General features: G+C 36.7%; 1 protein-coding gene across 2 annotated transcripts in view; it reads left to right on the top strand.

Annotated features, from left to right (window-relative positions):
- AGO3 (argonaute RISC catalytic component 3) overlaps window positions 1-15,788 on the top strand; it is a 119,235-nt gene extending 103,447 nt beyond the window's left edge. For both annotated transcript variants that reach the window (XM_055586410.1, XM_055586411.1), the window contains exons 14-19: window positions 1,829-1,919; window positions 4,437-4,631; window positions 4,959-5,093; window positions 7,528-7,629; window positions 11,637-11,836; window positions 12,412-15,788. In XM_055586410.1, the coding sequence (XP_055442385.1) occupies window positions 1,829-1,919; window positions 4,437-4,631; window positions 4,959-5,093; window positions 7,528-7,629; window positions 11,637-11,836; window positions 12,412-12,520 (832 nt within the window). In that variant the 3' untranslated portion in view covers window positions 12,521-15,788. The remainder of the gene's footprint in view (window positions 1-1,828; window positions 1,920-4,436; window positions 4,632-4,958; window positions 5,094-7,527; window positions 7,630-11,636; window positions 11,837-12,411) is intronic.
- Window positions 15,789-26,016: the final 10,228 nt, after the last annotated feature.

The following is a 26,016-nucleotide window of genomic DNA, read 5'->3' as shown; positions in this document are numbered from 1 at the left end:
AGACAACTTTGGTGATTCCTGCCATAGGCGATAAGTAGAAATTTTGGCAAAAAGTAAAGAGTTTTGATTGGCAAAATTTAAGAGACTGCTTTATGAAAAATCCCATTTTCATTTAGTGTGCAAAGTTCCTCAGCTCTCACTAGAAAGTTTTGAGAACTTTATTTTTCAGATGCATCCAGCTTGTAAAACTTTTTCATTGTTTGGTAGTCACCTTCTTGTTTTTTCTTTTGGCTGCGCTGGGTCTTCGTTGCTTTTAGGCGGGCTTTCTCTAGTTGCAGCGAATGGGGGCTACTCTGTTGTGGTGCTTGGGCTTCTCATTGCGGTGGCCTCTCTTCCTGCAGAGCACAGGCTCTGTGTGCACGGGCTTCAGTGGTTGCAGCACATGGGCTCCATAGTTGCAGCTCCCAGGCTCTAGAGCAAAGGCTCAGTAGTTGTTGCACACAGGCTTAGTTCTCTGCGACGTGTGGAGTTTTCAAACCCATGTCCCCTGCATTGGCAGGTGGATTCTTATCCACTGCACCACCAGGGAAGTCCAGTAGTCATCTTCAAGCTGGTGTCTTGAGGCTACTCACCTAGAAAGTGAGGGAAGCCTTTCTTCCTCCTTTAGGGACTTAGGGTGGGGTTAGGGGAGAAGGGAAATGAAGTGAAAGTCGCCCAGTCATGTCCGACTCTTTGCGACCCCATGGACTATACAGTCCATGGAATTCTCCAGGCCAGAGTACTGGAGTGGGTAGCCGTTCCCTTCTCCAGGGGATCTTCCCAACTCAGGGATCCTCCTGCATTGCGATTGGATTCTTTACCAGCTGAGCCACCAGGGAATCCCAGGGATTAGAGGAGAAAGTGAAAGTGAAGTCGCTCAGTCATGTCCGACTCTGCGACCCCGTGGACACCAGGCTCCTCTGTCCGTGGGATTTTCTAGGCAAGAGTACTGGAGTGGGTTACCATTTCCTTGTCCAGGGAACTTCCTGACCCAGGGATCAAACCCAGGTCTCCCACATTGTAGACAGACGCTTTACCGTCTGAGCCACCAGAGGGGGCATGTCAATTAAGTAAATCAGTTAAATAAGTCATATCAATTGCTGGGGCCAATTGGACAACAGATGTTACTGTTACATTGCCATCATGTCTAAGAGCTCTTAGGACCTATGAGACATGATGACCTAGAAATAGGGTGCTGGGGAAGAGGCATAATCTTATTTGGAGAATTAAACAATAGGTTTCCTTTTAATAGTTGAAGCAACTAGGTCTCTAAAATCTTAAATGTCTTGTTGACACAAAAGCTCTTTTTTTTCCTGTTTTTCCATACTGCCTCTATTTCCCATCCCTATTAAATATAAATGAGATTCATAAATGAGATGAATATAGAATTTTATCAAGCCCAAGAACTAAGAGAAATAGTCATTTGACTTTCAAGAATACAATTTTAAAATAAAATGAACCACTAGCTACTTTATGATTATTAAATATATGTTACTCAAATTTTACACTTTTGTTCGGGGAGTAGTAGAGTCCCTTAATCCCTTCCAGTGTGGTTTAATGAGTCTTTATCTCCTTTCAAGATTACACTGGCTTAAAATGTAAGTAGATTAAAGAAAGGTTGATATAAATTGATGGGTTAATATGAGGAAATTTTATCATTTTATGCCTGTTATGAAGAATGCTAGCAACTGCCCTTTACAACCATCAGCACAGCTGCTTAAGGCAGAAGCTGTCTGAAAAGGATCTTCTCTGTGCTATACCAACAACTTGCAGTTGGGCTGCCCTAGTGTGAGACAGATAAAAGCATAATGAAAAAATTTATCTAACTCTTGTTAAAAATGTGTTTAAGACCTTCTGTGTTCCAGCAACCAGTGATCTTTTTGGGAGCAGATGTCACTCATCCGCCAGCTGGTGATGGGAAGAAACCTTCTATTGCTGCTGTGAGTATCAAGCAGGTTTATCTTATCTGAAGTTTACATGAAGATCAACATTTTGGTTTTAACTTTCTGAATTTTAATGACATTTTCTTTGAAATAAACTTTTGTAAATATATATGAAGTTTTAAAAATACATTTGTGAAGTTTTACAGATTATGTATATTTATGTAGATCTATCCAGAGCCAACTTTCAAATGTTCTTTGGATTTTTTAAAAAGAATGATTATTCTCTAGTTCGGAGGCTACAGGTTCCATATATATCTATTAGATCAAGTTTACTAATTGTATTCCTCAACTCTTCTGTGTCCTACACAGAAATTTCTCTGTTTGGCCTCTCCATAATTGCATATTTTCAGTTACTTTTTATAATTCAAAGAGTTTATGTATTTCAGTCATGTCATTGTTACAGAAAGATGTATCACATACAAGTTTGGTGCATTGCTTTTTTTTCAGTATAAAATATCTTCACCTTTGTCCAGTTTAATACTTTGCACTTGAAATCTTTAATACTGCTTCTCTTAACATCTGCCTCTTCTATCTCTTGCCTACCTTTATTTATTTCTTAATTTTCATTTTTGGCTGTTGTGGGTCTTCGTTGTTGCAAAGGCTTTTCTCTAGTTGCAGTGAGTGGGGCTACTCTCTAACTGCAATGCATGGGCTGCAAACACAACAATATTAAGACACAGAAAGTAAAAATTAAGATAGCTACTCTCAGAACCAATACTAACTTCTCCAGTGACCAGATACAAAGCATAAATACAACACAATAAGACTGAGTATAGAGTCAGGACTTTTTATCTAGGGCATTGCAGTAAAAGAGGAAAAATTCTTTTAAAAATTTAGGAAGTGTAACAGATCATGGCATTCGGTCCCATCACTTCATGGGAAATAGATGGGGAAACAGTGGAAACAGTGTCAGACTTTATTTTTCTGGGCTCCAAAATCACTGCAGATGGTGATTGCAGCCATGAAATTAAAAGACACTTACTCCTTGGAAGGAAAGTTATGACCAACCTAGATAGCATGTTCAAAAGCAAAGACATTACTTTGCCAACAAAGGTCCGTCTAGTCAAGGCTATGGTTTTTCCTGTGGTCATGTATGGATGTGAGAGTTGGACTATGACAAAGGCTGAATGCTGAAGAATTGATGCTTTTGAACTGTGGTGTTGGAGAAGACTTTTGAGAGTCCCTTGGACTACAGGGAGATCCAGCCAGTCCATTCTGAAGGAGATCAGCCCTGGGATTTCTTTGGAAGGAATGATGCTAAAGCTGAAACTCCAGTACTTTGGCCACCTCATGCGAAGAGTTGACTCATTGGAAAAGACTCTGATGCTGGGAGGGATTGGGGGCAGGAGGAGAAGGGGACGACAGAGGATGAGATGGCTGGATGGCATCACTGACTTGATGGACGTGAGTTTGAGTGAACTCCGGGAGTTAGTGATGGACAGGGAGGCCTGGCGTGCTGCGATTCATGGGGTCTCAAAGAATCAGACACAACTGAGCAACTGAACTGAACTGAACTGAACAGTTCTTAAAGTGAAAGAAAGTGAAAGTCGCTTGGTCATATCTGACTCTTTGCAGCCCCATGGACTAAACAGTCCATGGAATTCTCCAGGCCAGAATACTGGAGTGGGTAGCCGTTCCCTTCTCCAGGGGATCTTCCCAACCCAGGGATCGAACCCAGGTCTCCCACATTGCCGGTGGATTCTTTACCAGCTGAGCCACCAGGGAAGCCCGAGAATGCTAGAATGGCTAGCCTACCCTTCTTCAGGGGATCTTCCCGACCGAGAATCGAACCAGGGTCTCCTGCATTGCAGGCAGATTCTTTATCAACTGAGCTATCAGGGAAGCCCCCAAAAGAGGATGCCAAAATCTTTAGTGGTTTGCTAAACTGTAAGAGAAATCAGGTGTTTGAATGGTGGTGATTTAGTTGTTAAATCATGTTTGACTCTTGGAGACCCCATGGACTATGGCCTGCCAGGCTTCTCTGTCCATGAAATTTTGTAGGCAAGAATACTGGAGTGGATTGCCATTTCCTTCTCCAGGGGATCGTCCCCATCCAGGGATCAGACCTGGGTCTCTTGCATTGTAGGAGGGTTCTTTACCAACTGAGCTATCAGGGAAGCGCAGGTGTTTGAATGGATCCTCTTTTTTACTTTTCTTCTTCCTCTTGTTCTCTTTATATACATCTTTTTCTCTATCTTTACCAGTATTTAGGTTTACCAGCAACATCTGTAAACTAGAATCAAATTGTTAAATGTAAAGTGCAGCCTACTTAGAGGAAAATAGTTTTCGACCCTAGACTGGGTCTTTTATTCTGTTCTTCACTTATTCTGTTTGTCACTGGAATCGTCTGTTTTCATTACTTTCAAAATAAACAATGATTGTTAAGGTTATAGTAAAATACACATTTAAATGAAATCTAGGTACTTTTTTCCCAATTTTTTATGGTAAAATTGATACTGATACACTTTTGATTACCTTAATTTCTATTTTTTTTCTTTACTTCTTCCAACCTAGGTTGTAGGTAGTATGGATGCCCACCCAAGCAGATACTGTGCTACTGTAAGAGTTCAGAGACCCCGACAGGAGATCATCCAGGACCTCGCCTCCATGGTCCGAGAACTTCTCATTCAGTTTTATAAGTCAACTCGGTTCAAGCCTACTCGTATCATCTTCTATCGGGATGGTGTTTCAGAGGGGCAGTTCAGGCAGGTTGGTTGCCCGGGATTCTCCCATACTATGGTTATATCAGGTACTGTATTTATAATGTGGTGTCTAGTTCTGAAGTTAGAAGCCTTAATTAAGTTGAGAGCTCCTACAGTCAAATTTTGACCCTTCCTTAGATTTTTCCTTTTAAAGTGTTTATTGTGGATGTGTAAACCTTGATCGCTAAGACCATGCTCTGGTATTAGTCAGGATAAAATAAGAGAAGTATAGTTAGCTATAAATTAATGAATTAAACTGAGTCTAAATCAGTATCTTACTTTGAAGTATGTATAGAACGGATTCTATCAAATCTTCCCATTTAATCTTCTCTAGGTATTATATTATGAACTCCTAGCAATTCGAGAAGCCTGCATCAGTTTGGAGAAAGACTATCAACCTGGAATAACCTACATTGTAGTTCAGAAGAGACACCACACTCGACTGTTTTGTGCTGATAGAACTGAAAGGGTAATCTTGCATCTGTTGTAACACTTATTGTCCCAAGCAAAGGTTATATCATATGGTTCATAGAGCACTTAACAAAGGCTCTCTGCCAACAGCAGGATTTCTAACATATGGTAGTAGGTTACAACAAAACAGCTTGCTTATGAGTATAGAGGCATCAAAACAAGATAATTTTTTTAACCTCCTAGAATTTCTGGGAGCACTCCAAATGTTCAGAATCCCATTATACTTTTTTGTTGTTGTGAAGAAATTTAGAGTTTTTAAATTATTCTTTTCATTCATATTTTCCTTCAGTGTTCAGAAGAAAAAAGTTACATCCTAGTTTCAAAATCTCTTATAAAAATTAATTTTACAAATGAGGGACATTCTAGAGTGATTAGTGAAAATTCATGCAAGCTAACTCATTTCCAGTGTTTTGCCTCCATCTTGCGAACCTTAGAGCAGAGAAATCTGAGGACTGCAAGGGTTAGTGTCCTCTTGGGAAGGGGGATCATTAGAAAAGACTGAGAAAGAGAGGAGTGTGTCTTGTCTTTGGTATATATTTTGATACCTGGTCTTTGATTGCACTTGTTGTATAACTTCAGGCAAATAACTTAAAATCTCTGTGCCTGTTTTTTTTTTCCTAAACAAGGTTTGGATAGCATTAATATTTGCATTATTTTGGGTTTTTGAAAGAATTTTTTTTAATTAAAACATGTTAATATACTTAGAATGGTGCTTAGCACATGCTGAGCACTCGGTGGAAGTTAACTAGTTGTAGGATGGTGGTAATGGTTGTTGTGATAGAGAAAGAGGGCATGATGACAGGCACTGTTCTGGGTCTTCTTTATAAGTTTAACTCATTTAGTCCTCACAAACAACACTATGAGGAACTTTATTATTATTATCCCCAATTTTCACAGGAGGAAAGTGTGCCACATGGAGGTTAAATAACCTCCCAAGGTTACAAAGCTAGTACTGGGCAGAGCTGGGACTCAAATTAGGCAAGCTTATTAGGCAGTCTGGCTCCAGGGTGCTTTTAATACTGTCCTTTACCACACCTCTCATAGCAGTAATGGTAGTTTTATTCTGGCCTCCGTGTTGTTAAAGTCCTTTGCCCCAAATTACTAGCTACATTTCTATACCTAGGAAACCAAAGCTTTCTTCAGAAGTTGGATTAGGAAAATCTAAGTTAGATTTAATGATTTCTTGCAACTGGTGTTTAATTGTGCCTTTCCTTCATTTATTTGCTTCTCTTTCACCTTTGCTCTCAATACCTCCTAATCATAATAGATGAGAGATCATTATAAATGAGGAAATAGGCACAGCAAGGAAAGCACTGTGTCCTAGATCTCATGACTAGAAACTCGGTGGTGCTGTGATATGATCCCAGGCATTCTGCTGCCCCTGTAAACAGAGTGAAACTGTTTATATGTGTTAATAAGGAGATCTGGGTGTTAAGAATAGGCGTAATTTAGTAAGACTGTGAACTATTTTCTTTGTTTTGTGACTTGGGGAAGGCTAGCTGGCTGCCCTGCAAGGCTGTAACTGAAGCCCGCACCTGGTGGTGGGCCCTCACATGGCAGAAAGAATATCTGAGTCAGTAGAAGATAGTTTCTGATTTGTTAGCCTTGTAAACCTCGACTTATAATTAATGATTTTAAATGTGTTAGGGATAAGGAGCTAGAGGTAAGTATATATATGCATTTTAAATTGTTTTGTTAGGAGCCTTTCATTATCAGGAACTTCTACCTGTTTCGTTCACATCATGTATTACTTAGAGACAATCATGGTGTCTATTTCCTTATAAGATGTTGAACCTGCTAATATGAAATAAAAGAAATAAGGCCTTTGTAGTCATTTCCATGTTTGACTGTCCTGGCCTTTACTGTATGCTACTGGGCAAGTTATTTTATATTCCTGAGCCATAGTTTGCCCCAAAATGGGAATGTTTAACTTGCAGGATTATCAGAATTAGAAATAATGTATGTAAAATCCTGACATATAAATAGCTACCAAATGGTGACTCTAGCTTACTTATGTTGTTGTCAGCATCCTTTCACTCTAAAAATATAGGATTCTCTGAGAAAAATGCTAATTTTCATAAGAATTACATATTCAGAGAACCTGCCATGCACGGATGTTATAAATTGGAGCACTTAAAGTTACTTCCTAAAACAATTTTTTTAAGTGTTCAGCCCATATTGGGATCAACTACCAGCTAAGCATCCATGGAGATGAATAACACTTTGTTGATCAGCTCTCACTTTTAGCAACTTTTAAGAATAGGAACTAGGACTAGAATGAGGTCTGCTCTTAATACCTTCTCAAGTATTATTTCAGGCTGGAAGTAGTGAAGCATGGGATCAGCCTGTGTATTTATATCTTTTTACAAGTGCTTTCAGATACATTCTTTACCTTTGACTTGTTTGTTTAAATTTTGACCAAATGAATCTAGGTCGGAAGAAGTGGCAACATCCCAGCTGGAACGACGGTGGACACAGACATTACCCACCCGTATGAGTTTGATTTTTACCTCTGTAGTCATGCTGGGATACAGGTAAGCCCAGACTTTGGGTGAAGTAATTCAAGAACTTCCATTCTTCTGCATCTCAGAAAAAGGAGAAAGAAATATTCTTTTCCACACTTCAGATTGTTTCCGTCTGAAGTTAGATGAAACTCTCAGTAACTAAATCGTATCCCCTTTTTCACATTGAGAAGGACTTATTTCTATGAAAATACCAGAATATAAGTAGTTTAATGGAAGTCATCTCCCGAAACTGGGTCTTCAATTTAATGTAACCTGACTGTTCCTTTGATATATTCTTTTTGATAATAATACTTCATAGAACACTTCGTCATTTATTGGCAGATATTGAGCATGTGAGAGAGTTTAGTTGTAGAATTACAAACTTTAAGTTTCTGTTACATAGCTTTTTAAGTCTTTTATTTTCAGAAAAGCTTTTTGTCAATTTGTTAGCTATACTTAGTAGCACATAAGCTGTAATTCAGTGCTTCTCAAACTGCTCAGCAACAGAGAGTGAATCCACATTCCCGTGATGTCCGAGAGGCATCTGTAGCCCTAAACTATGTTAGTTTACTTGCTATTGATTAAAATAGAAACTTCAGGAAGGTGCACCTAACTGTATATCTTAAAGTTTTATATGTTCCACATACACTAACCCCGGTTTCACTCTTAGGGCTTTAAAATTATTGTCCCATTCATTTATATATGTTCTTACATCTGCTCCTCTTTACAATCAGTGTGGTACATTTTTATGGTGGGTGGTAACAATCAACAAAACAAAGTTAAAAGTACCTTCTGAGTTAAAATCTGTATCATTTGAGTACATATTTTAACCTTATGTTTCCCTCCATGTATCTGAACACTACTGCTATAACTTCTTAATAAATATAACAGAGGGGAGAAAAAGATTGTCTGTTCATGTAAATTTTAGAAATGCTGATTAAACAGGTGGGGGTTTTTTTGTTTGTTTGTTTTTTTACTTTAGAACTTTTGGATGCTATTCACATGCAAATGGTTATTATAAATTTTCAAGACAGGACTATTTCTCCAATGTATTTAACCAGAAACTTTAGGGACCAGTATTTTGGGGGTACACCAAATTGAAAATTAACTCTAGTCAGCAAATAACCAGGAATATTTCACAGGGACCAAAGACCATTCTTTACATGTCTTCCCAGATTTATTATAATTTCAAACTTCTCTGAAATCAAAAAGAGCAGTCTTGGGACTTCCTTGGCAGTCCAGTGGTTAAGACTCCATGCTTCCACTGCAGTGGGTACAGATCTGATCCCTGGTTGGGGAACTAAGGCCCCCCATGCTGCAAAGCATGTCCATGAAAAAAAGGAAGTATGTTCCCTCCATACCCACATTGTTGAGAGTTTTCATTATAAATGGGTGTTGAATTTTGTCAAATGTATTTTCTGCCTCTATTGAAATGATCATATGATTTTTATCCTTAATTTTGTTAATGTGGTCAAATCACATTGACTGATTTGCAGATATTGACCCATCCTCACAACCTAGAATAAATCTGGGCTTCCCTGGTGACTCAGACTGTAAAAAATCTGCCCACAATGTAGGAGACCTAGGTTCAATCCCTGGGCTGGGGAGATCCCCTGGAGAAGCGAACAGCTACCCACTTCAGTATTCTTGCCTGGAGAATTCCATGGACAGAGGAGCTTGGCAGGCTACAGTCCATAGGGTAGCAAAGAGTTGAACACAACTGAGTGACTTTCACTTTCAGTCATGGTTTATGATCCTTTTAATGTACTGTTGAATTTGATTTGCTAATATTTTGTTGAGGATTTTTGTGTCTGTGTTCATCAGGGATATTGACTTGTAATTCTTTTCTTGAGACGTCCTTGTCTGGTTTTGGTAGAAGGGTGATGCTAGCTAACCCTGTAAAATGAGTTTAGAAGAGTTTCCTCCTCTTTTATTTTTTGGAAGTTTGAGGAGGATTGGTGTTAATTCTTCCTTGAATGTTTAGTAAAATTCACCAGGAAAACTATCTGGTCCTGGACTTTTATTTGTTGAGAGATTTTTGATTACTCATCATCAAAATCAATTTGATTCAATCACTAGTAATCAGTCTATTCAGATTTTCTATTTTCTGCTCCATCATGATGCTGTTTCTAACCCATCCTCCATATTACTACTGACATTATTGATACTTTATTAACCCCCATTCTTATCACACCTAAAATCTTTACTGTTAAACAAAGCTGTGCAGTGCTTTCCCTGCTGCCTACAGATAAAAGTTCAAATTCCTAAGCATATCATTCAGTCTCATTCCATATGTTCATTTCAATTTCATTTTTTTCTCCATAGGCTCCATATTCTCTTCATCTTAGTCGATTAACTGTTCCCTAAATCTGCCATGGAGTTTTATGCCCCCCTGTGTTTTGTTAAGGCCATTCACTCTCTCTAGTGTCTGCTCTCCCCACCCACCCCCAAAAGGCCAAATATCCCTCATTCCTCTCTTGGTGAAGAACCCTCAGGGCTCACTCTCATAGTTACTTCCTTTGGTATTCTTATACAGGACTAAGTACCAGTAATACTGTAACCACTTATTGGTTGTTCTATAATTGTAGATGCTCTGTTTCCTTTACTCTTCTACTGAATTATGTTTTCCAAGAGAGGACAAACTTTTGACTTTGCTTTGTTTTTCTTTGCAGTTCACAGTCTGTAGCATAGTAACTAATATATAGGCACTCAGTTAAATGTTCTGGGTTTTAAAAAACACATAACATACAATGTACCGTTGTGCTGTTTTTCAAGTGTATAGTTCTGTGGCATTAAGTAATTCACATTATTGTCCAGCCATACCACCTTCTCTCTCGGGAACTTTTTCATCTTTCCAGACACTCTGTTCTCATTAAATACTAACTCCCTGTAGCTCAGCTGGTAAAGAATCCACCTGCAATGTAGGACACCCTGGTTCGATTCCTGAGTCGGGAACATCCACTGGAGAAGGGATAGGCTACCCACTCCAGTATTCTTGGGCTTCCCTGGTGGCTCAGCTGGTAAAGAATCCGCCTGCAATGTGGGAGATGTGGCTTCAATCCCTGGGTTGGAAAAATCCCCAAGAACGGAAAGGCTACCCACTCCATAGTGGAATTCTACTGGAGAATTCCATGGACTGTATGGTCCACTGGGTTGCAAAGAGTCAGACAGGACTGAGCAACTTTCACTTTCACTTTTCCCCATTCCCGCCTCCCTCCAACCCATGGCGATCACCATTCTACTTTCTGCCTCCTGTGAATTTCACTATTTCAGTTACCTCATATAAATGAATTGTACAATATTTGTACTTTTGTGACTGGTTTTAGCATAACATCATGAAAATTTAAGGCTTCCCAGGTGGCACAGTGGTTAATAATTCGCCTACCAGTGCAGGAGACACAAGAGATGCTGGTTCAATCCCTGGATCAGGAAGATTCCCCTGGAGAAGGAAATGGCAACCCATTCCAGTATTCTTGCCTGGAAAATCCCACGGACAGAAGAGTCTGGCGCATCATTGGGGTCACAAAGAATGGGACAGGACTGAGCATACATACACGCATGTTAAGAACATCAGCTTTAGAAACAGAAAAGTTGACCTTTATCACAAATATAAAGGACTGTGCCTTGGAAATGTCAGGTTTCATCCATGTTACAGTATGTGGCAGATTTTTCTTCCTTTTTCAGACTGAATAGTATTCCATTATACACACACACACACACACACACACACACACACACATACACACTCATACACACACACACTACCCTTTATTATACATTCAGCCATCAGTGGATACTTGAATTGTGTCCACCTCCTGCTATTGAGAATTATGCTGCTTTGAACCCAGGTGTGCAAACATCTGTTCAAGTCCCTGTTTTTACTTCTTTTGGATATATACCCAGAATCAGCTAAATTTTGTGGTTTTTTCCCCCCCACTGGATTATTAAACTAAGATGTATTTTGTTAATGTACAAAGCTGTGGTAAATATTTATTTAGAAGTTTAGAAATCAGCAGAATATTCCGTTGCCTCCTTAGGGTACCAGCCGACCTTCACACTATCATGTTTTATGGGATGATAACTGCTTTACTGCAGATGAACTTCAGCTGCTAACTTACCAGCTCTGCCACACTTACGTGCGCTGTACACGCTCTGTTTCTATACCTGCACCAGCGTATTATGCTCACCTGGTGGCGTTTAGAGCCAGATATCATCTCGTGGACAAAGAACATGACAGGTAATATAGACGCGTAACAAGCACAGATTCTCACCAAAATCCAAATACGCTGTGTGTTAGGATTTTCTTGGGAAATGTCTTTTTAAGTGTTTATGTGTAAGTGAGCATATATGTGCCTCTCTATTTGCCATAAAGTACTGCCACTGAGAATTAACATTCCACAGGCTATTAAAAGAGTCAGTGAGCCAAATAAAAAGCACTGATAGAACTAATTGTCCAAGGTGAGGGTTCCTATTAAGATGTACAGTCTAGGCTTATTACTAATAGTGTGATGTAGTGATTTTGTTGCTTTACCATTAGTTCAGGGGAGAGATTATCAGTAATAAAAGTGATATATTCAGACAGAATTGTAGGATGTCTTGGATTTGCTTCTAAATAATCCTGGGGAGGTGAGAAAAGTAAAACAGAATTGGCGTTGAGTTCATAATTATTGAAACTAGATGACAGACATGTCAGGGTTCATTACACTGGCCTCTTTGTTTTTAATTTTAAAAATTTTTCTACAAATAATATTCTTCAGAATTATTACATCAGAATAGGGTTTGGTTTTGTGCTCATTGCCACTTTTCTTACAGTGCTGAAGGAAGTCACGTTTCAGGACAGAGCAATGGACGAGATCCACAAGCTCTTGCCAAGGCTGTACAGATTCACCAAGATACCTTACGCACAATGTACTTTGCTTAAAAAGTCTAAGAATATTCTCTGAGAGGAAGAACTGGAAGATGAATCGACATACAACTTATGTTTCCAGTGGAGTCAGCTGGGTGAGGATGCCTCCAGCCATACAGAAACCAACACTGTGTGGGGGCCAGGGTCTGATTTTATGTTGATACAGGAAGATTGTTTACTTCATCAAGGAACACAGCACCATTATGCAATATGAAACCAGCCAACTGCTTTTTTGTGCGGTCTCCTGTAGGAAGTATCGCGGTTGTTTTGTTTTCACTTTCTTGTAGTCTAACCCTTTTAATGCCTTTACCTCAAGTTGCTTGGCAGCACAACTCTTTGCAAAAAAAAAAAAAAAAAGTAAAGAAAAAGTAAATGAAGGTTTTCTTTTTTAAAAAACTACACCTATATGAATAATCAAAGTGATTGTTCACAATGATGTGTGCAAAAAAATTAATGTGCATTCATGTATTCTTGTAAAAGTTATCTGTATATTTTACATATATACATGCATACTGCATATGCATATATATCTGAATCTACACTGATAGTAGATATATATGTATCCCTGTATATACTTTATAGTTCATTCCGTGGGGGATCCGTCTTTCCCTTTTATTATTCTCCCACTGCCACTTTCATTTTTCTCTCTACCTCCCTCGCTTCATCACCTACATTTTTTTTCCCTGATGCTACCAGTGACATTCAAATATTCATGTATCTGGTTCATTTGAATATGAAGCATGGCCAATTAGATTTTTATTTTGCACACCCTACTCCTATCTCTTGTCTCATACACAATTTTGAGTCCTCAACTCTTGGTATTGCTTTCCTAAGAAACAAAATTATTTTATATATACATATATATATAAAATATGGTTTTGTGAGAGTGAATGTCTGCCCCCTCCAGCCCTCAACTTACGTTTGCCGTTTGTGCAATGTGTACATAAGCAGTAGCACCTAAACCATTCTTTTTCTTTAGTGAATTTGTTCAAGCTGCTATTAAAAAAAAAAAAAAACTTGTCAAAAGTTGTAACTCTCTCTATAACTGATGCTACTGTTCTAAAGTCTTCTGTTTCTATGTGTCATACATGGAAATCCCTTAAAGCTTTTATAAAGGGTAAATGTTTTACATGATTGGAATCGTGTAGGGTTGAGGTCTCTGAAATTGGGTAGAGAGAAGGGTTATTGAGATTTCTTTTAATTTTTTTTTGCTAGTTTACTTGCTGCCTCTCATACCTTAATGTGATTTTCATATATATATTTTTATATATATGTGTTGTATATATAAACATATATGTATGTGTTTTGAAGTATAGCTTCCTTTTCTTTTATATTTATTAGAATAGTGCTTTAATAATTATAGAATCATATTGGCAACATCTTTTATAGAAATATAATCATGTTTATTTTAAGAACTGACAATATGTTTTTGCTCTCTTTTAGTGCAATAAGCAGTTTTAAAAAGAAAGCTGTGTCTGTTTTACATCTTTACCACAAATCATGGGAGAAACAGGCACCTCTGTAATTTTAAAAGGGCAAAGTAATACAGCCTTAATTTCAGAAGGAAAGTTTTATAATTTTCAAGTTTAAATCATGTCTTTTAAAAATCATTATGAAAATGAAGGAAGTTAAATTTCCTAAATGAGTCTTGACCTTGAATATTAGAAATAAAGTTGAAGAACTTTGATTTAATTAATGACAATGACTAGCTTAAGATATAGAAGACATTTAAATTTTTGAAAAGAGCTCGTGTTTATTGAAGAATCATACTGGTAAGCTGCCAGTTTTCATTTACTAAAATGTGTCAGGAAAATATAAAATGATATTTTTAAAACTTTATTTGCTAATTCATCACTAGTGTAACTTTCCTTTTAAAATTAGGGAGATGGTGACAAAGAAAGTTAGGACTTTGATCATTTGAAATGAGTTAAATCACTGAAATGTTGAAAAACTTTTTTGCAGAACTTTTGTTTTTATTAACTTCACTTTAAGATAGTAAAAAATACTATAAAGCTGTCAAAACCGAGTTTATCAGTAACCTTGGATTCAAGGGAGCTTTGCACTTTGTAACTCATGAAAATTGCATTTAAATTTTTTTTTTTTTTTGCACTGGTTCAGAGTGTAGATATTACAGATTGTTTCCAGTGGGCATTGTTGTTAACCTTTCAGAATTCCATCTGCACATGAAAACAAATGGATTAGCTCTTTAGTTTCTCTCTTACCTGTTATCCATGTAATGCCAATTTACTGTATTTTGAGCCTAAAATCTGAGCCCATGTCCTCCAACAGGTATGAAATCTTTTGTCCCCCTGCCAGAAAATTAAGAAAGTACTGTATTTTGTATGTTTATTATATTGAAGTTGCTGAGATGCAATTTACAACACTGTTTCAAAGCTCTTTACATAAGGTAATGTTTGTGTAGTATATACATTTTTCTCCCAACCGCCTCTCCTCCTCCAAAAAATGTCTATAAAGGTTGTATTTTTTTTTTTACATTGAAGTTTCACTGAATATAATCCAGAACATAGACATGAGAAGGAAATAGTGTATCTTAGATGGTAAAAACCTGATGGCGTATGTTTGCTCAGTATGAGTAAAGCATCTTCCTTTATCAGTGGGAGTTTCACAGATGCATGTGGGAGACTTTAGGGCCTAGGGAAGAACTGTAGATAATTTCCCCCTGTTTACCTGCTTTACCTAATTTCAGTCACCTAATCTCACATGTGCTAAAGTAAAGCCCACAATTTAAATCTATTTAGAAGGACTTTTACAGAGGAAAAAAAATTTTTTTTAACATAAAGCTTTACCTTTGAAATGAGTTCTTTATAAAGGGTGCTTTTAGAGTTTCAACATTGCTAGTTTAAAGTTGGTTAACTTGAAAGAATATGTATAGTATATTTCTATTTTGCTTACTAACAAATTGGTGTGTCAAACTTAATTATAAGAAACTTTGTGCTTAGAATTTTAAGATAAAAGACTAAATGGCACATATTTTTTGAAATTTGTTTTAATTGTTATTGTACTTCCGGTGTAGAATCACTGATCTTTTTTATTTAAAAAAAGGAGGAAAAAAAGATTGTTTTGAGTTTAAATGGTCATGAAACTCAACAGTGACCTTTCTGTTCCTGCCCTTGCTCACTAACTATACATACAGTGAATGCTAAATTTCTCTGCTGTTTTCTGTGATATAGGAGTGACTTTAAAATGTCAGTCCCAGCAATTGGTATAATAGATTTTCATGTGAAGAAGAATTGGGAGCTTAATGTATATTCTGGATGGCAAATATGTAAAGTGCTGATACATGTTTTATATTACAGTATCAAGTTAATGGCATTGAGGACCATGCATTTATAATACTGTAGCTGCTATATTTATTTAATGAAGTAGAGTCTGACAGTTACTGCACTAAACAGTAAGGAGATGAGCAGGATTCAAGGCTGGTGTTAAACTTTTTTTTTTTTTTTTCCTAAATAAGATTTAAGAACATGAAATATCAAGATAACAAAGGGTGCTGCCAATTTAGGTTCAATTTAATGTCAGGATACTCTTTCTTTGTTTTAGAAATGTGGATTTTTACTTTAAGAGTTTTGAAAAAGGGTACCTCAGCCTCCTTAGTACTGGTTTTTGGCTTATTTTCACAGACATACAGATGCCCTTTATTTTTTTCTTAATATTTACCTTTTAACACATTTCTCAGAAAAAGTATTTGTCTATGAAAATCTTCCTGGTTATAACCTATTAATTTATTTATCTTCCTTGAAAAGGGTCTAGGTGGGATTCTAGTAGGAGTATACTGGGTGTTTCAAAAGGCACTTGATAAAGATTCATCTCTTCCTTCCAGCATGGAGACTCCTAGCCTTCTAAACACCTATATTAGTTTTCCAAACTATAATAGTATAATAGGTTCTCTAATGACCCACCACTGCCTAAAGTTTACTTACATATTCTCTAATGGATTTTAGTATGACAGACCTCATGACAGGCTTAGTCATGACAGACTTAAGCTATGTCTAGGAGAATAAAAGCTGAGTTGCCGTTCCTTAGAAATGATTGGCAGAGGATCTCAATGTTTAAGGAAAAGGTGAACACTCAGAATGCCAGTAATAAATCTGAAGGATCTATTTCTGATGAATTATAGACTAGGAATTAGAGACTCTTATCCAAGAAATTTTGTGGGTATTTGATTCAGAGGCCAATATGAATTTACCATAGGTAGTGATTTTTATGAAATTCATGAAGCTAGCCACTTGGATGCAGCTAGAATATTTTGTAGTCTTGCTATTAAAATTTGATAGTGATGTTTTTCCAAGAGGCTTAACTGACAGGTCTGCGTAAATTTTATTCAGTATCATTTAACCTGGTTTAAATAGTTATTTTAATTCATCCTCTTAGATGTTTTCCTGTTGAATACTTTTTAAAGACAAGTTGCCACTAACAGTAACTTGCTACTTAAATTCTTTTGTGAGTTATCCAGTCAAGCTGTAAAAAGACACCATTGAACTGGTATCTTTATTTTGGCTTTTTTAATCCTTTTCATTCTTTTTGAGAATTCATGGATATCCTAAAGCTTCAATAACAATACTTGCGAGACTTTATACCAAGTGAGACCTTTGTGAGTGGCAGTATAACCCTGACTCTAGAGTCTGTCTGTATTTTCCTTTTCTCCTCTCATTTGATCATATAAAGCACTTTGTGATTCTATAGGAGTCGAAAAGCAAAGAATAATGTGTAAAATCAGTACATAGATGGGAAAGTGAGAATTTTCTCCAAAAAAATCATTTAAAAAAATTCCTACATATACTAAGAACATTTGTGATCAGTGGCAATACTAGAAATGATACTGTGATTAGTGAAACCTAAGCTGACTCACAGGAAGAAAAATTCAGTCTCTCTCTCTCTCTCTCTCTCTATATATATATATATAGCCTCAAAGGGAAAAATATTTTTTACTTTTTCCTGCTTTTAAAAGTGGTACATTTCAGTTTATAGTTTTCCATGTTGATCAAAATAATTTCTTTTAACTGAGATACAGTGGTCAAAGCTTGTGCTAATATTATCCACTACTAGTTGAATTTTATTCTTCTTTACCCATCAAAGATAGTGTGCTATATTTTTACATTGTTGTAAGAATATTTTGCTCTTGAAGTATGGAAAGTAAAGATTTTAATTTGAATTAAAGATAGAAGGTTAATAAATTTCATATTGAGGGTTGAGATTTACCAATGAGAAGCCCTCTTGAAGTATCAGGTAGCCAACAGAATGACAAAATTAAGATGCTATCGAATCATCCATCCAGCCATTGGTCTCACTTCCTTTTTGAAATCAATATCTGAGGTAACCAGACTCTAATGCTGTATCTATGTTAGGGTATCATTAAAGCAAAGATGTTCTTCAGGGTAGACGCTGAATTAAATTTTTAAATCATTTTTTAAAGCAAGGCGGTTCTTAGAAAGTGCCTTTTCAGAAGATGGTGCTGTAGACTTTTATTTTTCAAATAGCATGAGGCTAAAAATTTAAAAGATAAATTATTTTAGAACTCCAAGAGTATGACCGTTTCATATAAATAATGTTATTTGTTGTCCTGAATCTGGTCCAAGGGAACCAAATATAGCTTTTATTCAAGTTAAGTATCTAAGTAAATGCTCACCAAATGTATTTTGTAGGTTTAAAAACACAGTTTTTAACAGAAGTAACCCTTTCAGTTCTCAGCTGTGTTGAAGGTAATATGGCACATAAAACAGCGAGTTTGCTGAACTTTTTAGCAAGGGTACGAGTACGGTAGTAAACCCCCAAAGTCAATGGTAACTTGCCAGAAATTATGTGATAGGCTACCCTCTCCCCCTCCAGCATATTGACCCTTTTGTAAATATCTATTGGTGGCCTTTTCTAATTACTCTTTACTAAAGAAGACTGCATAGAAAGATAGAGCCAACTCACCAAGGAAATAGGAAAAGTAAAATGGTTATTTCTCTGTCTTTAGGGAATCTTTTCTCTTTCAGGCAGCAAGATATATTCTAAATGTCTCCCTCTTTTTTTCTAGCATAGATGAAAAAGGATGACAGTGCATCTGTACGATTGGTTAATTAGAAATAGAACATGTCAAAATTAGGCTTTGGAGGAAATAAGTAAAAGGAAGGATAATAGCAGAATTATTCCTACTGGTTGGAAATTTAGTAATCTATCAGGAAGCAACTTTCCCCTGAACTAGAAGTAGTAAACAGCAGTAAATGATCACCTAACCAGTTCTTGCTTGTGAACTTGGTGAGCACTCTTCCAGAAAAGAATAAACTTAAAAAACAGACAAAAGAACACCACACCTCAGTAACCTTGTATGCTGCATTATGTAATAATGATAGTGAAATTATATTGATTGTTTGGAGTGTACTATGTCTGTCTGCAAATACACATGCACAGTAAACTTTTTCATTTTTATAATGTCATAATAGCAATTATGGGTTTATTTTTTTAATATTAATTTTTCTATTGTGATGTTTGTATTTATTGACAATTTGTGTGCAACTTTTATATTTTGCTTAGATATTGGTTTTAAGGTATTTTATTTTTATAGATATTTCTAGCTTTTCCTCTTTCTTTGTAATATCAGCTAAGATAAGATGGAATGTTAACATACCAACCAAACTACTAATTCCATAAACTCTAGAGTTTGGATTTTTACCAATAAACCATTAACACTATTTTCTAACTTAGAATATTTAATGTTGTTTATATAGTGGGCATTAAAAAAGACAGTCTTTAGACAGATTTCTAAATGTGGAGGGGAAGTGGAACTTTCCTATAAGTTAGATTTCCTCCCCTTAAGTATCTAACTAACAGACTGGATTGATTTCACCTGATCTGCGGATTGGTGCCAGCTTGTTACACTTCTTTTTCTAACTTCAGCTACAGTTGAAACTGCTTAAATGGTTACATCATTCAGCATTAGGATTATGATACCATTTTTATAGACCTGGAAAACAGCAAATGATCCAGAAGTCAGTGATAATTGACTCTGAAATGGGGTGCCCCTCCCCTGCCATAATTATATTATATGGAAGACTTGCTACCCTGAATTTTTTCCTACTGTGCTTTTAAAATTGTTTTAACCCTACCATACTTTTAAAGTTGTTTCACAGAGTTTAAGTAGCTAAACTTAAGATAAAGACTGATTAATACTGTATTTCAGCTAATTAAACATTTAAGTAATAATTATGAATTTGAATTAATTGGAGGACAGTTAAAAGTATCATTATATAATATTAATTTCAAGTGTAATATAGTCACTTTAGTTTCCTAGTGAATCAGTTCAGTTCAGTCGCTCAGTCGTGTCCAACTCTTGGTGACCCCATGGACGAAGAGATCAAGATTATTTGTATTGACATTAACTTTTTATAAAAGTACATGAAAAAAGTGAATTCTCTTAAACAGGTAAAACATTTCCATTGTATTTTTACACAGTGAATTTTCATGGTAAGCCAATTTTTTTCTGTAAGAGATTAAAAGATAAACTTGATCCCACCCTCTGAGCTTTAAATTCTAATTTATCAGGGTTTAATGTATGACATTTTGCCATACTATATTCTTTCACTGAGAGAGGTAAATGAGAAAGTTTCAAGTAATTATAATCGGAAAAATATTATTTTTATATTGTGTGGAACAACAGTTTAAAATGAATCAGCGTGTGATTTCATATAGATATTAGTTATATCATTTTCCCCCACATTTTTGCCAGTTTCAGTGGGTTTTTAAATATTCATAATACACTAAGCTACTTCCTTTACCCTGATATCAAGTTGTAATTGAAGGTTGGTATCCGGGAGTTGGTGATGGGCAGGGAGGCCTGGCGTGCTGTGGTTCATGGGGTCACAAAGAGTCGCACACGACAGAGCGACTGAACTGAACTGAACTGATTCTGATTATAGGAATTTGTTGATACTAAAAAACTAAATATATTTTGAGCAGTCAGATACGTTTTTGTTGCAAGTATACGCTCCCCTCTTAAGGATATTTATTGTCATAATTTTAATAGTTTTATTCATTATGCTTCAACATTGCCCTAGACTGTCAGGCATATAATTCTTGTAGGCCAATATTTTTAAGGCAGCTTTAAGTAGAAGTCCTCCTTTGTCTTCTTTTTTTCCTTCCAAAAGCTCTTAGGAACCTGACATGTAGAGCTTATTTCGCTCTTTATGGTTGGCTCCATAAATCAGGGTACCCAGCGTCAGTGCTGAATTACCATGCTGAAGTACTGGGTGACGGGCTCAAGCTTACAGTCACCTCTTAGAGCTGTCATGAATAGTCTTAGGTGAGTAGGAAACAGATAGGAATATTGATCATTAGAACTTTGCTGTTTTGTGTGATGTTTTATTTCTAAAAATTGATTATATGCAAATCTACAATGTTATGTTTTAAGTTTAAAAGGCTGTGCCAGAGACTAGAGAGGGAGATTACTCTGGTATTTAGTGCCTAAAACTTTCCAGCTTTATTTACTTCATGGCTTTAGTTGGAAGGACAAACAAAAATCCTTTAATTTGGCCCTTTATTTTTAGAACCAAAGAAGGGAGAACTTTTCTACAAAAAATGTTGCAGGTGTGATAGGAGATCTTTGTAAAGAAATGGACTAGTGGGTTTGTAAGAGTATGTAGTAAGGGGGGAAATGAGGAAAAAGAAAAGGTTTCTTTGCTGGAATCCTTTTGGACAGAAACCTTAAATTGTTTGATACTTACCTATTTCTCATAGTCCCATTGTAAAAGAGGAACTCTTGTGATTTGAACCTAAGAAAGTGTCACTGTAAACTAACTGTATTTTATGTTGTTTGTTGTCCCAGATCTAAAGGTACATCTGTCTTCATTAGAGACGTTGCTTCTGAATTGTAATTTTAAAATGAAGTATTTTTCTTAAATAGAGCCACGACATTGCTATCAACAAAGCTTCTCCAGCTTTTCCCTTTATATAGAAAACACAAAACAGAACCTTCCCAGACAAGGTTGTCTTTCCTGTAAAAAAAAAATATTTTTTGATAAAAGATTTGGGGAAAACACTGGTAGGCTGTGATGAAGAGGGAATTTTGCCTAACATAGACAGTCCAGCCAGGTTAATGCATACAGTTTGATCCCAGGGAGTTTAACAAGAGGAACCTTTGGTAGCAAGTAAACATTTGGTTTTGGTAGCAACAGGCTTGGATCTCTGGTGGTAATTAACTGCGAATATCTCCCTGTTTCATAGAAAGGGAATGATCTCATAGTGTTGATGATGATCCTGCATGTGCTGTTTTTCTAATTCAGAAATCAGGTCTAGCAAGCACTAACCAAAATCTAATACTTTGTTCCCATAAGATTCTTAAAAAGTTTTCCAGGAGCTTTCTCATTTCTTAGCCCAGAGTACAGCCATTCTCCTCTTTAAAAAAGAAAGAGTAAGGATTTAGAGGCAGTTTATATAGAATTCTGCCTTGAGTAAGTGTCTTTAAAATACTTTGGAAAGAAAGATCACATACCACAAGTTATGGTTTGATTGAGAGACTCTCTGAATGCTGTTTTCATGTTTGGGTTCTGAAGTTTTTTCTTTGACACGCCATTCTTTGATCTACTTGAGTGCCATCATTCTGTTCTGGGGTGCTGTCAGTGTTTTATGCCATTTATGAATCGTGCGGTTCTTCTCCTCCTCCCCACTTACAGACACACACACACACACACACACAATTAAAAGGGGGAGGGATACAAGAAAAAAGATAGTAAGAATCATTAGAATGTAACTTTAGTTAATAATGATAGAGAGAAATCCTAACTTGGTTAAATGAGAAATAAGATTGAAAGTGTTAGTCCTGCAGCTATTCTCTCTGTCCATAAAGGTTTTTGCTACCTGTAGAGTGATAATGTGTACAGAATATGTATCTGAAATAGGATGTTATAGCAAAGTAATAGAGAAAATTATTCTTGAAAGTAACAATTCAGTTTTTTGCAACAGTGATGCCCATATTCTTAAGGAAAATTAATGTAGCTTCTAGTTTTAATGAATCAGACTCTGATTTAAACATCAGAAGATTTGTAACTGATTCTGATATGTCACCTTAAGTATATAAAAATTATATTAAATGAATACTTAAGACTATTATGTCCTTAATTTACATATTATTTCAGACCTTAGTTCTGTAGATATATCTCTCACCTGTACGCCTCTTAGTGTGTGCAAAGTTCCATATTAAAATTTTTTTTAATTCATTTTGTAGTCAAACCTGAACTATAAAGGAGCAAGCAAAATCAGTTTCAAACACCAGAACTTTTAGAAGATTGCAGCTGGAAAAGGCGATTGGGAGCTTGTTGCCTTTGAGGGTGGTCAAAGTGTTGGTCGCTCAGTCAGGTCCGACTCTTTGCAGCCCCATGGACTGTAGCCCCCCAGCCTCCTCTGTCCATGGAATTCTCCAGGCGAGAATACTGGAGTGGGTAGCCATTCCCTTCCCCAGGGGATCTTAAAGGCCTCTAAAACTTGAGCTAAGACCTGGAGTTTAGTCAGCTCTACCACTAATTTGCTCTGTGTCCTTAAGGCAGCTTCCTTCATCTCTTCGTGTCTAGGCTCTTGTAAAATGGTATTATAACACCTGCCCTCTTCTAAGACCAGGATGGTTGTGACAGTGCTCGAGTTCTCCAGAAGAAAAGCGACTCAGAGGCTCAGGATGAAAGAATACTGTTGCATGAAGTGTTCATTTCCAGTTTGCCCCTGTGAAAGTATCTTTAGTTACCACCCTGGATCATTTTATCAAGCAAATGTAAGAGAAACGGAGGCTTTATCATGGTATGGCGTTCGCCTACAAACGTATCCTGTTCCATTTCTCCCTTGCTAGCTATCACACAGGTTGAATTTTTCTTTATAATCATTTTTGGAAAAAGTGCAACTCCAAAAACCAAACTCCTTTTAGTGGTGCTATGGCAGCTGTGATTGTATTTCAAGTTAGATTAATGTGATGAAACCATCAGATAATCAAAACTTAACTAACTTTGCCTTTTGCCTTCAGGCATTTTTGCTGTGGATTGGCATCAGAGGCTGTTGCACAACCAGATAATTATCCATTTATTATCCCTTTGTTTCTTGCAGATCTTTTTGTACCTTTTTTTGGAGTACGGGGTTAGGTTTTAAGAAGGAAAGTGTGCTTCTTTCACTTAACACTTCACAGAGTTGACCTTGCTTTCCAATCACCATGCACCTGTAAAAAATCATATTAAAAGGGTTTTTTTCTTCATTTAAATTCAGTTCGGAGCATCTGCAGGTGATTTTAGGCAGCCTGTTGGTGTCTGACCCAGTTATCTTTATGGATTGTGGGCAGAACCTTACATTTTTACAGACTTACCCACTCTCCTGGGGGTAAGGGGCTCCTGTTTCTAGGAAAAAAACAAAGGGCACATCACCACAGGTTGTATAAGCAATTCCTTTGCTTGTTTGTTTTGTTAAGAAATAAAGGATGCATTTGAGGTACACAGGGTATGAATGCATTCAACATTTATTTTTTATTTCTATAGATGATCTCCCCTTCTTGCAGGCAGTTTGAGCTTTTAGCTCATCACTAACGTGGGTGATATCTGCCTTAGTTTTATAGGATAAAGTTGGGGAGGTTCATGCTTGGAAAATGAACAAAAAAAACTCCACCTTGCTGGGTGAGATAGCTGAGAACATTGGATATTTCAGGAATACTTTTAAACAGTTCTTGCTATAATGTGTAGCTTTAATATCTGTCTTCAGTTATAAACCCATGAAAGTATTACTGTATCTTGTGAATAAAGATCATTCTTGTGGACTATATGGATGCATTCATAGGCTGTGGGAAGCAGTGGCGTGTGTGTGTCCGTGTGTGTGTAAATATTCTGTGTTTATAACACTGTGTATTACATAAGTTTATATAGAAAAAATGTGTTTCTTTAATGTTTTGGGGGACTAAAATTGTAATATAACCATTCCAGTGTAATCTGACCACTCACTCTAGAGAACATTTATACTACACACATACACACCCCTAAAGCGTGGCTAACTGCTCCCACTTTAGATAATTGCTGCTTTTTTTAAAACCCAAAATAATGGAGGAGGAAATAGCACTCTTTTTAAAGGGGCTTTTCTGAAAAGTAAAATGTAAATATAGGACATGTGGGGAGGGTGGGGCCTTCTGCAGATGTCCTGCAGGTGGACAAATAGCCTTTTAAATTTTACTTTTTAACCATCTTAACCGTGTGTGCCTATTTGTACTGCAGATGTGAAATATTTGGGGGGGTTAATATCAGTATGTTTTGAAACTGAATTATTACATAAAATCAGAGTAACCTCTTTCTCCATCCTCCTTTTCCACACTGACTATTCTTGCCAAATATTTCTACCGAAACCAATTTTCAGCATGGTAAAACGATGGACACTCAAACCTCCTTCTTCATCTTCCCTATCCTGTCTTACACCTGGTCTGGCCTTATATTTTTTTGTTGGCTTTTCATAAGTAAGAACAATTTACTGTAGTTTAGAGACTGCAGAATTTCAAAATGTTTATCTATAAGCCTTCCTTTGTTAATGTTCGGTTACAGTCATATTAGTTAAAACAGTGGAGTCAGTGGAGTGAGTCTGAGTTCTTAATATGCTGTAAGGTAAAATTTTGACTGATATTAAACTTGACGGCTGCATACTATTAAGAGGAAATTGGATTACATGGTGGGTGGGAGCTAATCTATGGTATATATGTAATCACTGTATAATTAGAAACACCAAATGTTGAGTCCTATCACTGTGTACTTGGGGGCCAGGCTTTGGATATGGTTTTCATTTTAATTCCTTGAAGACTGTATGTCATTAAGACGAGCAGAAGGCAAATAAAGTTTTTAAGCAAAAATGCTTTGGGGGGGTATTTAAATTATGTTCCCCCCAAAAATCTTTACTACAAAAAACCTAGGGTTGAGATTGAGACGCTTCAAGCCGCTTTTTAAGCAGTTCAGTCACTTACAATATTTTATGTTAAAGAAATTGTCATAATTCTTTCTGAGCCAAACTGTCACTAAAGTGTCCTGTGACAGAACCACTCCTTTTTTCTGCCATTCTGTGTATTGGAAGAGTTCTATGTTGTATTTGTTTTTAATCCTTGATTTTAAAATATTAATGGTTTTAGTGTTGCTTAGCATCAGTTTGAAGTGTAACTTTCACTAATAACTGCAATAAAAAGAAAAGCTTTGCTCCAAACTTTCTGTTGGTGTGTGTTCATCATTACTGCACTTCAGACTTAGGTAAAGGGAGTTAGTGTGAAAGAGTAGAAAGAATTTAGGCTTTAAGAATCATAAAGTCCTGGATTCTAGACAAGTTCCTTGATGCTTCTAAATAATAGGGCTGTTGGGATATTCAATGAGTTAATAGTTGGAAAGTACTTAACAGTGCTGGGCATGCAGATGGAACTCAGGGTTTAAAGAAGTTCTCCCTGGGGACTTTCCCAGTGGTCCAGTGGCTAAGACTGTGCTTCCACTGCAGGGGGCACTCAGGTTTGACCCCTGGTCAGGGAA

This window comes from Bubalus kerabau, chromosome 6 (assembly GCF_029407905.1).
Source record: "Bubalus kerabau isolate K-KA32 ecotype Philippines breed swamp buffalo chromosome 6, PCC_UOA_SB_1v2, whole genome shotgun sequence".
In the NCBI taxonomy this organism is placed as follows: domain Eukaryota; kingdom Metazoa; phylum Chordata; class Mammalia; order Artiodactyla; family Bovidae; genus Bubalus; species Bubalus kerabau.
The sequence above is the reverse complement of the archived record's forward strand: the minus strand, read 5'-3'. Positions and strand labels throughout refer to the sequence as shown.